Source organism: Paroedura picta, chromosome 6, assembly GCF_049243985.1.
Source record: "Paroedura picta isolate Pp20150507F chromosome 6, Ppicta_v3.0, whole genome shotgun sequence".
Taxonomy (NCBI): Eukaryota; Metazoa; Chordata; class Lepidosauria; order Squamata; family Gekkonidae; genus Paroedura; species Paroedura picta.
Window position 1 is genome coordinate 91,724,447 of NC_135374.1, and position 13,871 is coordinate 91,738,317.

Below are 13,871 nucleotides of genomic sequence, written 5' to 3' on the forward strand. Positions count from 1 at the left end.
GATCCCAGTATTGCTTGTAATGGAATGTTTGGAACTTGTTGATAGTAACTGAGGTAATCCACAGTTTATTCACTCCCTCCCATGAACGCTATCAACAAAAAGAGGTCATCTTAGATTCACATGCAATTTACAAGTAGGTACAGGAATAGTTTTCTGTATGCCAGTGGAAGGGCAGGGGTTGCCTTCATTCAAGTAAATAAAGTAGCTGAGTTTTCTTGGCCAGGACTCTCCTCCCGTGAGCTTTCCATTTAATGGGAATTTTATTTTTAAAAAATATACACCAGGAAGCATAAGGTTCTCTATGGAAGCCATTTTACTGTTTGGCATCCATTATCCTATCAGGAAGTTTTCTGCAGGCTCAACAAGATTGGGGATCCTTGAGTGCTTAAAGCTACACAAAGCCATCAGGTTGCACTGGCTGTGAGTCACCATAAATACACCAACATAATGTGTCAATCCTGTCAAGTAATACATTCTTTGCCTAATGCACACCACAGGCTAAAAATTACCCAGTGAGATACAAATGTAAGGAAGATAATTTCCCATTTAATGTCTCACTGGTTATATGTATTTTTAAGATAGAACTTTTAGACGAAACTAATATTTTAGTTTTCTGTGTATGAAAGGATGTTTTACTGGGCTAGGCCCTATGACTTCTGGAAAGTGAGGTCTTGCTATGGAAGTTCTTCCTCCATAGCAAGAATACTTATTTTGTGGACGTGATAACATCCAATACAGTTTTGATGCCCCATAAGCAGCTTTTGAAGAGCTTTTAAAAAGCTATAGTGACAGTATAAATTCCTCAGAAGTACATGCTTCATTTCCCTTGTCATTATAAAATCATATTTCTCTACAGTACTATACACCAATAGTCATTCAAGTAACACCCATTTATAGCATCGCAATGGAAGAATCCTGTTCTGTGAGTTTTGACTTCCGCAAGGACAAATATTATTGTGCATTTCAGCTGCATACCTAATCTCTGACAAAACAAAATGCAGATCATTATGTTTTCTTACATAAGGGATCACGGTGACCTCTCTGGGTATTCAAAGTGTTTAGAGTAAACTCACACAAAGATAATGGGGTCTCTCTCCTCATTTCATTAAATTCAGATGAAGTTTCACTCTCCTTAATCCATAATAGAATATGATTGAAGATTCCTTCAGTTATTTTACATATTAAAATACTTGCATATATTTAGCCAGCAATCAGGTACAAACCAATCAAGCAATCCTGTAAAGGCAGGTAACTACTTGATTAAACTGAAAAATGGCTCATGTTTGGCACACAGGCAATGGAAACTTCCAGCTGCCTTAATTCTATTTGCGTACCTGCTGAGATAGCACTTGTCCAATAACTAATACCTATGGCTGAGCGTCAAAAGAATTGAGGCTTTTGAACTCTGGTGCTGGAGAAGACTCTTGAGAGTTCCTTGGACTGCAAGGCGAACAAACCGGTCAGGCCTAGAGGAGATCAGCCCTGAGTGCTCCTTAGAAGGCCAGATCCTGAAGATGAAGCTCAAATATTTTGGCTCAAATGAGAAGGAAGGACTCCCTGGAGAACAGCCTAACGCTGGGAGTGATTGAGGGCAAAAGAAGGGGACGACAGAGAATGAGGTGGCTGAACGGAGTCACTGAAGCAGTTGGTGCCAACTTAAATGGACTTCGAGGAATGGTGAATAGCAGCTTGCTGTGAGTTCTCTGGCACTGTAAAAGGAAAAGATAAGATGCTCCATAGTAAAACACAGACAGTTCTTGCTAATACTTTGGATTCTGGATGTACTTAGGAACCCTGAAACAATACAGAAATCCATGGACCCTGAGACAGTGATACATTATTAGGATGGCAAAATTGTGGCTTTTTGTGGGAGCAGACAAGCTACTTGGGATCTCTCGGCATTCCGCAGGGCCTGCAAAACGGAGCTCTTCCGCCAGGTTGAAGCCCGGTGGCAAGGAAGATCGAGGCCCCCCTACAGGAGAGTTGGTAGCAAATTCCACCTGCGTCCTGTCACCCTACCCCTCCAGGATGTACTATTGGGAGGATTATTAGTTCTGGGATGAGTTTTTGCGGCAGCATCTTTTTCTCCACAGGGTTTGGATTGTATTTTGTATCTATATTTGTTCTGTTTTTATGTCTGTTTTTATAATTGGAGTTTATTGGGGTTTTATCCAGACGCTGTAACCTGCCTTGAGCCTTTGGGGAGAGGTGGAAAGTAAATTAAAATAATAAAAAAATAATAACTTTTAGCACTGCAGGCTGAATTTGGTCCTCAGAGATATAGATTTAGTTAATTTTTTTCTTAAATTGCAGTAAGCAATCAACATTGAAATTATCTATAAACATGTGCCCTCCATATGTAGATAATTAAATCCATGAATTTGGACCAAAATGAGGTGAGACATTTTTCTACAAACTTGGGGGACCCTCTTAGGTTTGCAGAAAAATCTTAATAAAAATATACTGGAGGTTTCAAATTCCCCCCAAAGTAAAGTAGCAGTCTCTGGTCAAGTGCAGAGAAAACACTTAGCTTCAGTGGTGGGCAACAGCAACAGGGAGCCATGTTGGGTCCAGCGCAGTCTGGGGCTCCATGCCGGTCCCTGTAGATGGCAGCATAGCCCGAGACCTATGCTTAGCATGCTGCTGCTGGTGGCACAGCCAAGAGGTCACACAGGACTTGATGGCAGAGGCACGGGCCTGGAAGTCATGCAGCAATTAAGTATGGGAGGGGAATCCCCCCCCACAAGTATTGCAGGTGGTACATTGGCAGCTGCTGTGGGCCTGCATGTGGTGGATGATGCCACAGAAGAGGTTAGTAGCTGCTGCTCCAGACCCAGGTGTGGCAGCAGCACCGCAGCAGAGACTGGCAGCTCTGTTCCAGAACTGGGTGTGGAGGCTGATGGCTGCTGCAGGCCAGAGTGTGGTGGCAGGGAAAGGTGGCAGCTAGTGAGCCTGGCCACAATGGCAGAAGCTAGCATGGTAGGTGATGGGGGCCGGAGCCTCATAAGGTCAGTGATGGGGAGGAATATGGGGTCCCCCCCTCATGAGTCATGCAGGCCCCTACTTGTACTTACGCTATTCATCGTAATTTGAGTTAAAACAAACTAATGAAGCAGTAATGCTTACAAATTAACAATCCCAAATGAAATTTTTATTGTTAAAAGAATAAAAAATGTCTTTAAAATGCACAGTTTCTCTGCTATAAAGAAGCATACAGGGCACTCAGCATATATGCATTTAAGTTATACATCCGACATTGCTGTAGCTATTTCACACTCACTAATTTCATGCTTCTAGTATGAAAATGGAAGAAGCACAACTACTTCAATAATCTAAGCAAACAATTCATTGGAGAATTGGAACTCCCCCTCCCCCAAATACTTAAACATTGCTACAATTTACAATTCCAGCAATCTAATACTTCATGCAAAATTTAATCAGATTACTCTATGATGATATAACTATTTTATAAAAAAGCTCACTAAATATTTTGCAGGTATAAAACTAGGAACTGTTAAATTGAACTAGATGGACACTGCCAAGCATCTGCTTTTGTAGCTTCATATTTTAAATTTGTAAGGGCAGTTTTTTGTTTAACAATTGTGACACTAGTACACAAGCTTAGTGATGTAGTGATGCCTGAAGTCTGTTACTATTTCTGCTTCCTAAGTATAATGGTCACAATCTAATACATGGTCAAGCATGCTAGAGTTCCTAATATCAATGGCTTGAGCATGCTTACAATTGCCTTAGATTGTGCCCAGTGATTTTAGGATGACTGCTAACATAGCTCTATATAGTAACAGCAGCCGCTTTTTACTTTATTTATTTGATTTTTATACCTTCCTCCCATATGGCTCAGGGCGGTTTGCTATATAAGCCCAACTACATCACATAGTACAATGCAATATGTCTGGGGCTTCTCAACCTTTAAAACAAAAATCACTGCTTTTGTTCATTAAGTGGCTCAGTAAGCGATTCACTCAATGGTTCAGGGCCATCCACGGGTATCTTACTGGCCTCTTCATTGGGATAACTCTGGCTAGGTGGCTCAGTGGTATCCAGCTGTTTCTTATTGGCTTCTTCATTATGACGGCTTTGGCAATGGGTCAAATGTTTCTTAAAGCCTCTGGGGAAATTTGACTCAAAACTGCAGCGCGGACATTTAAGCAGACTCTGACCGTGAGCAGCAACATGATTTTTCAGGTGAGATTCCAAGAGAAAAGCCTTCCCACAAATGTCACACTTAAATGGGCTTTGGACATTATGCTTGTTGACTAAATGATGCAACACAGCACCCTTTTTCATAGCTCGGCAGCAACAAATTTTGCAATAATATTTGCCTTTGCCACGTTTCATGTACTTTGCTATTTCTTCTTCTGAGATAAACGCTTCCTTCTCTTCTGTAAACTGCAGCACACACTGAGGCTGTGTTGTAGTTGTCGCATCAGTCTTAGTCTCTTTACTGAGATCAGATGATTCTGGATCAAACTGTTCCTGATCGCTGAGGGAATCCTGCTCTTTCACCTCTGACGTATCCATCTCAGTGTTTCCACTGTCGCTGCTATTTAGCTCTGCACTAGAAGCTTCTGGGTTTTCTTTCTTGGCTTTCTTCTTTGGACAAGTATACAAATCATCTTCTGCAGATTCCTTATTTTGCACAGGCTGTTCTTTGGGAGCTAACAGGCCACTGAAAGGACTCTCATCTTCGGGATTTTCAGTTAAGAAATCTTTACTACTAGGTTCAGAACAGGCCTGCAACTCTGAAAAGTCAGGAGCAGAAGGCTGGCTAAACTCAGAGGCAGTTGTTTTGCTGACTTCAGAGGAAACAAGAGGCATGGGTTTGGGGATCTCAGAACTGAGAACTTGCTTCTCATCGGAAGCCACAGAAGGAGGTTGTTTCTGGAGTTCAGGAGAACATCTTGGGGGTTCTGTAAAGAAAATCGGTCTTTGTTTCTCAGGAGAACCAAGAAGTGGCTTCTGGATTTCAGAAGTTACAGGAAGTTTCAGCATTTCATGAGAAAGAATAGGTGGTTTCTGAGGTTCTGATAAAGGAACGTGCTCTTGTATTTCAGGGGAAACAGCAAAATGTTTCTGAGGTTCTGTGAAGAAGGCATGTTTTGGGGCTTCAGGAGAAACAGGAGTAGGTCTATGAGATTCAGAATAGAGGGCATGTTTTTGAACTTCAGGAAAAGACATATGAGTTTCATGGAAGAAGAGTCGCTTTTGTATATCAGCAGCAACAGGAGGAACAGGTTTTTTGGGCTCAGGATACAAGGCCCGTTTTCGAGGTTCAGAAAAAAATCCACGCTTCTGAAAGTCTGGGGAGACAAAAGGACTGGGTTTTGGAGCCTCTTGCAAGAAAGTAGATTTTCGAGGCTCAGAGGAGAATTTCCAGGGATCAGGTGATACAGGAGTTGGTTTACGTTGCTCAGGAAAGAAGGAAGGCTTCCAAAGATCGGGTGACATAGGAGGACCAGGCTTTTGGAGTTCAGCTGGCATTGGAGGAGGTGGAGGTGGTGATGGCCTCCACGTGTCAGGAGATAAAACTGGCTTCCAACCTTCAGGATAAACTGATGAAATGGGTTTCCAAGGTTCTGAGGAAGCAAGACTAGTTTTCTGGCTATCAGGTAAGGAGCTTGATTTACAAGGGTCTGTCACAAACTTCTGAGGCTCTGTGGACATCATAGGGGCTGGCCTTCGGGAATCTGAGATAGGCCTTCTGGATTCAAGTGACATGGATGAGGAAGGTTTTGAAGACCAGGGGGACATATTAATAGAGCACTTCTGTTGTTCATGAGAGGTACTAGGGGCAGGCCTCCGGGGATCTGGAATAGTGGGAGGTCTCCAGTGATCTGCAGAAATTGCAGTTTCTGTTTTCCAAGGCTCGGGGGAAAGTGCTGAAGTGGGTCTCCGCATCTGAGGAATATGCCTGCGCGATTCTGAGGGCAAAGCACTGGCAAGCTTCTTTGGTTCCGGGGACACAGCTGGAGAATGCCTGCGGGGCTCAGGAGACGCAGCTGGAGAAAATTTCTGCGCTTCAGATACAGCCAGAGATGGAGGGGAAGGCAGTGCAGATTTCTGAAGTTCTGGGGATACAGGTGGAATTAATTTCTGTGGCTCCATGGATACCTGCATTGTCGGTTTCTCTGGCTCTGCCGCAGAGATATGTGGTTCTGCCTGTACAGCAGCGAGGAGCTTTTGAGCCTCAGTGCCTATAGCTGAAGCAGATTTCTGTGGCTCTGGGGACATAGTGGAGACAGGCTTTGGTGGCTCGGAGGGCTCAATTATGGCAGGTTTCTGTAGTTCTGGAGACAAAGAAGGAACTGACTGCAGTGGTTCTGACGACAGTACCGGAGCAGGCTTTGGAGGCTCTGCAGCTAGAACAGAGACAGGTTTCTGTGGTTCTGGACACACAACTGGAACAACTTTCGGTTGCTCCACAGATGGAACTGGAATGGCCTTTTGCATCTTGGGAGATAAACCATTATCAGCCTTGACGGGTTCAGCAAGGGCAGGCTTCTGACACTCAGGAGACAGGGAGGGTTTTTGTGACTCTGGAGACACTGAAGGCTTTGGAGACCCCACAGATAGAGGTTTTTTCAGGGATTCCGAGTCTAACAACTCTTTCCGCTCTTCGTTCCATTTGTCTTGCATGGCATGTTGTGCCGTAATGTGATAATAAACATTACAGTACATCTTGCTGGTAAAAAAGCATTTGTGGCAATGGAATAATTTCGCGCTTTTCTGGTAAAAGATAAGTTTCCCCAAGCCAGCAGTATCCATTTCATCGCAAAACTCAGGGTGGATGGTACCCATGTGTATCTGTACATTTTCGTAGTCAGAGCCTCTGAAACTGCAGTGATCGCATTCTAAGCTCTCTGCTGGTTTACGCAGGATCTTCAACACGTCCATTTTCCTCTCAGCTTGCAGCACACTGCACATGATTCAAAGTGTAAGCTTCCGTATTCCTGAAATAAATGTTAAAATAATTAAGCTCCTGAAATATAGAAATATTTATTTTTATTGATGTGATGTGAAAGTTGGATTAAGCAATTAAGTTACACACAAAATCAATTGTAGAACTAAAAATGTTCTTTCATCTTGTAAAAAAGTTAACATTTCCAAGTTTATGACTGCACAAAGCTTTCTGAATAAAAATCTTTTCACTGTTTACAGTGCTGTCAGCACTCTGTTGACAGCCCTTCAAGCTGGGTCTTCTTTATTTATGTTTTTATATTTTTATACTGCCCTCTCTGAAGGCTCAGAGCGGTTACAGAAAGACTAACAAAATAAACTACTATATGTAGAGAAAGTGCAGCTAGTTCAGTCATGTTTTATAAGGTGCCATAAATAGCCTGATGCACATCCCACTGACACCAATGGTAAGAAATTGAATTAGGCTTAAACAAACTCTTTCTGGGTCCCCTGTTTATTTGTTCTTTATTCCAATAAGTAAACAGGTTGAATGTTTTCATTAGTGAAAACAGATCAACATCCATCCATAAATTATATTTGCACAAGTAGAAAAGATTGTAAACATTAAATTATTAAGATTTGTTCCAAAGCCAAATCATGTTAATATGCATTTAGTTTCTTCTCCAATTAGCAATTTTCTCATCTTCCTGTTTTTCTCCCTTTTAACTGGCTTTCAATATGCCCCCTAGAACATATTCATTCTTCATCAGCCAAGCTTTTTCCTTCTTTTGACTAATTTACAAAATCATAATTTTAGATACTGAAGGAGTTTTCCAATTATAATATTCCTACCATTTCAGTAGGTGGCTTAGTTTTACTGTGTGCAACCACCTCCAGATAGACTTATTATGTCAGGATCAAATTCTCAGTTGGAACCTATGGCTTCCTATTTGGGTTGTTTCTGAGAGTCTTTATTCCCATAATGAAATCATATTTCAGAGATTCTGCAGACTTCAGTCTCTCCAATTATTTGTGGTAAGAACCTGGAGGGGGGAGGGGGCACCAGATGTCATCTATGTGCCCCTGGCCTCAACCATATGCTTGGTGGAATAATGCTGTTTTATATGCCCTGAGGAACTTTGATAGTTCTAAGCTTCTGTCAGCAGTATATTCTACCTGGCTGGGGCCAGAGCCAAAAAGGCCCCGGCCCTATTTGAGGTCAGGCATCACCAACATATTAGTATTGATGATCTTTAAGTTTTTCTGGGGGAATATGGGGAGAGGTGGGCCTTAAAGGTTCTTGGACTTGATCCAGAATTCAGCCAATGCAGCTGTTGGTGTACAGATTGAATATAGGTCTTCCCCAATTTTGCATCAATTGCAGTTTCCAAGTCAAGGTTAAGGGTAGACCTGTGTACAGCAAGTTATAGTAATCCAGCCTAGAGGTGACCATTGTATGGATCACTGTGGCCAGGTTCTCTTGAATGAAATAGGGTGCTAGTAGGTTCGCCTAATGAAGGTGGAAAACTGCCTGGTAAGCTACCACTGTGATCTGAGCCTCCATCAAAAGGGAGGCATCAAATACCACCCCCAAATTCTTGATGAATTGTAAAGTTATTAATTGCACCCACCATCTAGGTGGGACAGGCACACTTCCTTCTGGTCCTTTCTTCCCCAGCCATAGAACCTCCATCTTTCCTGGGTTTAGTTTCTACTGATAATCTTTGGGTCACAATATTTAGCACATGAATATATGACATGAAAAGACCCTCTCTGTTGTGGAATTTTTTCTTCAGAAGACATAAGATTTGTCTTCTCCCACTAGCTTTTTGATGAAACTCCAATAAATTATCCTAGATAAAAATTATTTTCATTCTCAAGAACAATTTTATTTCCAAATTCAGTGGTTCCTACCACAGATTATTTGTGCCATTTTGAAGAATTTATTTTAAAATTTTCTTCTACTTTAATGAATCAATTGACAGTTTATTAGATATACTGATACTGATGATGCCATTTTTATGATTTTAATGAGATAAATTTTGTGAATGTGCTGAGTGGCTGAATAGCCTACCATGCCTCTGAATCCACTCAGATTTTTTTAAACAAAGGTATATGTCAATGAAAGTCAGTTATACACCAAAACTTTTATGAAACCTACAGATAAAAATTATCTCTTGCATTATTCCAGTTTTTATCATCCAAAGCTGATTAGGAATCTTCCTTTTAGTTCCTCTTTATGTATTAAATGCAATCTTCTCTTGCTTCTTTCTACTTTGTTGAGGCTGAGGCCTTGGCTCAGAAATTTTATCAACCTGGATTTCCTAACAGGGTCATGACATCAGCCTGGAATGGACCTAACTGCAAACCAAGGAGAAAATTTGTCCATTCAAAGTCTTACAAGAAAGGTGTGATATTTTTTTCACTAGCATTTCCCCAGTCAGTTTACAGATTAAGAGTAGAATTCTTAGACACTGGCATGTGCTAAATAACATTCCATCCTGTAAAACACGACTTATCATTGGATTTAAGAAGATACCATCTATTAAAGAATTACTGGTATATTGTGATCTGAGAACAGCAAAAGCATTATTTTGAATGGAATGAATGTGCTAACTGTCCAGGTGGCTCCAATCAAGAGCTTTACTCATCCACTCAGCAAATAACATTTTCACCATATTTTTTCCTACTGCTTATCTGTTCAAATTGTTTACATATTAGTATGCCTGTACAAGCTCTTGAATATGGGAGTAAAAGTCTTCTTTGAAAAACAGGCTGCCCGTAGTAAGATGAGGAATCTCAACTTTGAAACTCCTTTGATAACCTAACAACCTACTGGTTTCAATTTTTTAGTTATTGAGACAATTCCATCTAAACCTTATCAATTTCAAAACACTGATAACTTATAGTTTCAGAGTGGTCTTTTAGATTTGTACATGGGACACATTATCACCCAAAGAACTTAATGACTGTTTGTATTTGACTGCCTTTGTTTAACGTGAGATATTTTTTGTTTGGTTTTTATCTCTAAAAGATCTGAGTTGTCATGACAAGGCAATTGTATGTGTTTGCTGTCCCTTTAAAATTTTGGCTGCTTAGCTCACATATAAGAGGGTCTAATAGAATTCTCATTTACCTTGGCTTCTTGGTTATCACAGGCATACATGAAAAGTTAGATTACGGGTATTTTTAGAATTTAAATTGTGAGCTTTTCAAATTTTGTTGCATCTTTCCTTTTCTCTTTACTTCTCTTTACTTTTGACTCAACTAATTGGCTTATACTTAGTTACAGATTATTTAAATGTTCTTTTTTATGATTGGCTTATATAAACAATGAGTGTTATCTTTGCTGTAACAAGTCCACTTAGATTATCCATTCTCAACGTTTTTACCATTGAGAAACCCCTGATATTTTCTCCAGGCTTCGAGAAACCCCTAAAGTGGCATGATTATGGAGAATATATGCACATAGCTGTTCTGACTCTTGCCTTTTATTGATAGTTCACAACAACTGCACAAGGCAACATAAAAAGGTAATGAATCAGTAATTAGCTTGTTATCAGGACATTTGGGAACTCTTACTCTTTACTGGGACAGTCAGCACTGTATATAATAACAATTTATTTTTAGACAGTTAAAGACAATTACTCTCTCTTTTTGTGGTAATAGTACCTTTTCTAGTTTTACTGAGACCAGATACCTCACTATTAGGAATGGGAATTTTATTACACAAGTAATCACTATGAATATTATTTTCAGCCATGCTATTGTCCTATTTAGATATGTCAGGTGCAGCTAAAGATCCAACATAATCAATTGGGCAGGACAGTTCAGCATGTACACTATTCAACAACCCAGGACTAGAAGATTTAAACAACTATTGGCCAACAGTTAATATACATTCTTTGGCAAGATATATAGGTGTGGCAATCAAGCAACAGGCAGTCTTGAAGGAAGCAGACTACCTAGAGCCATTTAAATCTACATTTAGACCTGGTTTTGAAATGGAAAAAGCCTTGCATATTTAGCTTGACAATAATAGCTGGGAGAGACAGAGTACATTGTTTCTCCTGGGCCCCTCAGCTATCCTTGACATCCTCAAACATGAACAGATTAGTTGAGTTAGAGATCAATGGCACTGCACTAATGTGGGTTTTCTCCTACTTGGCCAATCTACCCTGGAGAGAGTACTATGGGATTGCTGCTCAGTCCTCTGGACATTTATGTAAGGGGTTCTGAAGGATTCTAGTTTGTCTTCCAGGCCATTTAACATGTACATGAAATGGCTGAGGATGTTCACCTGAAGAGTAAGGAGCTATCACCCAGCTCCATAACAGCCCACTCAAGCAGGTCTGTGGAAGTCTAGAAAGATAATGTGGATAATAAAGCAAAGCTCAGCAGGGATAAGCCTGAGGCACTATTGGTAAATACCTTTGAGTTAATTTATTCCTGGCAATTTTCCTCTCTAATTTTATGTGTTCTGTTTTATCTGATATTGCTTGTATGGCTTTATGCTGATCACAGTTCTTACTGCTGTTTTTCTATTACCATATTGATATTGACTATTAGTCACTGTTTTGATTGTTTTAACCCCTGTTCCAAATACTAACAAATTAACTTAACAAAATCTGTCATGCATTTTCTAAGCTGTTTCATGCAGTTCTCTGGAGAGACAGCTAATAAATAATAAATAACAAATATATATAATTAAATTATTGTTCCATCAATGAGTTTGTGCTACACCAAACTGTATATCAATTACAGCTATAGAGAAGATGCCACTGCCTCTGAGGTCACTTGTAATAGAGATGCTACAGCTTTTTTGTAAGATGCTTAAGGCTTGGGGAATTCCTCAAACAAAGATCTTGCCTTGTGACACAGATATCTCCATCTACACCAACAACTGGGCCCAAAAGTATGATCCCAAAGAAAAGAATTCTGTATTTTCCCCAAATCTGTGTTAGGATTGTGTTCTGCCAAGTTAGTCTTCCAAGTGGTTTTAGTAAAAATGGAAGCATCTGAATAGATTTAGACCACATCAGTACAGTGTTTACCTCCATAAACAAGCACAACAACAATATTTGTTACCTTTCTATAAAGAATAGTAACATAGATTTATTAGCCTAATTTGATCTCCTGTATGCTTATCAATACCTGTAATTTTTGCAGCCGACTAAAAATATGTTTCAGGAAATAGGAAATTGTGATTAAGCAAGGAAGCCGTAATATTTAAACGTAAGTTTCCGTTCTGACCAAGAGGAATAAAATCTTCCCTTATTCAAGAATGCAATTAATACTAACAGGATCGAGATCAACTCTTTGATTAACTATTAACAGCATCACTTTAATGTGATAAAATGATAGCCTAGAGCTTGCTATTGTTATTAATTGTATCTAAGTCACCTCCTTTCAGTTGTTACTTCCTTCCCTAGAGTAGCGATCCCCAACCTGTGGGCCGCGGACCACATGTGGTCCTTCGACTAATTGGAGGTGGGCCCCGAAGGATGCCTTCTCCCCCCCAGCCCTTTACAACACACTTCATTGTTGTGGCGTGTCTGCATCTTATTTTGAAGGGATGTTTAAACATTACCATAGCGATCAGAGAGCGTTAGGGCAGTGGTTGAGAGTAGGGGAGTAAACTACCCCCCCCCACTGGGCCTCAGTAAAAGGCGTTGAGTGGTCCCCGGTGAGTGTTCCCCGGCATTGAGTGGTCCCCGGTGATAAAAAGGTTGGGGACCACTGCCCTAGAGAGCTTTGTCTATCTCCCTGCAGTGTTTTTAATAGCAGGTTTTAAAATGTCTTTTTAATTGTTTACCAGCCTGAGGGCTCTGATAGGGTTGGAAAGGCAGCACAATCCATCTGTAAAGAGTTCCTGTTTGATTAAAAAACAGTGTACATCAAAATTATTGTTTATATGTTAATAATTTTGCAATAAAAATGTTTTTAATGATAGCATGTTATTAATGAGTTCTATTTTCTAAGTTATAAAGTTAAGCTTAACATCCAAACACGCTGCCAGCCCTACCTGTTGTGTCTCTCTGAGAAAGCTTCTATGCAAAGAATACACTTTCCTTAACTTACTAGCGAATTTGTTTTCCATCTTCACCTTTTGCTTTTTCCTACCTCTCAGGTAGCAAAAGGGTTCATGTGCTCCAGCAGTACAACCTGTAGCAAATTGCAAGTGTGTCTCAAGAACTGGATGCACTTGCAGTCTTTCTTTCACAAAATGAAGGTTCAATCCCATACATTTGCCAAACAGTTTTGAAATGTGGCTGGGGGTGGGAGTCAGAACGTAAGTCACTGAGAGAATTTCCCCGTGAGCTCTTCACAGGCCCCTGCTTGTGAGCATAGAAATGCCTTCGAAGCGTCCGCCTGGCGAAGGCGGGGAGCGCGCCCGCTCAGCCCGCTGGCGGAACAGACACGGTGCCCGCGCGCGCGCCCCCGACACTAGGAAGGAACGCGCCGTGTTTACGAATCGCGCGCACGCAGACACGCTCTGGGAACGAGAGGGGCGGGAGCGGAGCAGCCTCGCGGAAAAGCAAGGAGAGGAGGCAGTTCTAACCCCCTCCTCTCCGAGCCCTCCCCGTTCTGTTCCCGTAAAATTAATAACTACGTTTGTGACACGAAAAGCACGGCAAATACGTACCCGAGACGAGACGTAGGCAGAGAGGCTCCCGCTGGGGCGCTGCGCTCACAATGTCGGCAGTTTCCGAACCGCAGAATCGAACAGGGGGAGGAAAGGGGGCGGCGGGTGGGACAAAGAGGGGCGCGCGGCCAGAGACCCGCTTTTTTATTGGCTCGCGGCCTCCGAAGGGGCTACCCAGCCGCTCCTCGATGTTTGCCCCGCCCCCCGTTGTTGGACTTGGCGCAGGCGCAAGGAGGCGGGAATACATGTCGTTGAAAGACGTAATGGGGCGGGTGGGAAACGAGCGTGCCGTTAGGAGGCGCAACGA

At 41.4% G+C, this 13,871-nt stretch overlaps 1 protein-coding gene across 2 annotated transcripts; it reads right to left on the reverse strand.

Annotated features, from left to right (window-relative positions):
- Nucleotides 1–3,129: 3,129 nt before the first annotated feature.
- On the reverse strand, nt 3,130–13,785 carry CHAMP1 (chromosome alignment maintaining phosphoprotein 1). 2 transcript variants are annotated; one of them, XM_077343646.1, is made up of 2 exons: nt 13,565–13,785; nt 3,130–6,971 (listed from the first exon to the last, which is right to left on the reverse strand). In XM_077343646.1, the coding sequence occupies exon 2, from the start codon at nt 6,943–6,945 to the stop codon at nt 3,943–3,945; it is 3,003 nt and encodes a 1,000-aa protein (XP_077199761.1). In that variant the 5' UTR covers nt 6,946–6,971; nt 13,565–13,785; the 3' UTR covers nt 3,130–3,942. The 2 variants fall into 2 exon arrangements, with proteins under 2 accessions (XP_077199761.1, XP_077199762.1); XM_077343647.1 differs by lacking the exon at nt 13,565–13,785 and adding an exon at nt 13,000–13,022.
- Between the last annotated feature and the right edge of the window lie 86 nt (nt 13,786–13,871).

Bases quoted from the DNA above. Each gene is read 5' to 3' on its own strand.
- CHAMP1 (XM_077343646.1), bottom strand. From the start codon at position 6,945: ATGTGCAGTGTGCTGCAAGCTGAGAGGAAAATGGACGTGTTGAAGATC.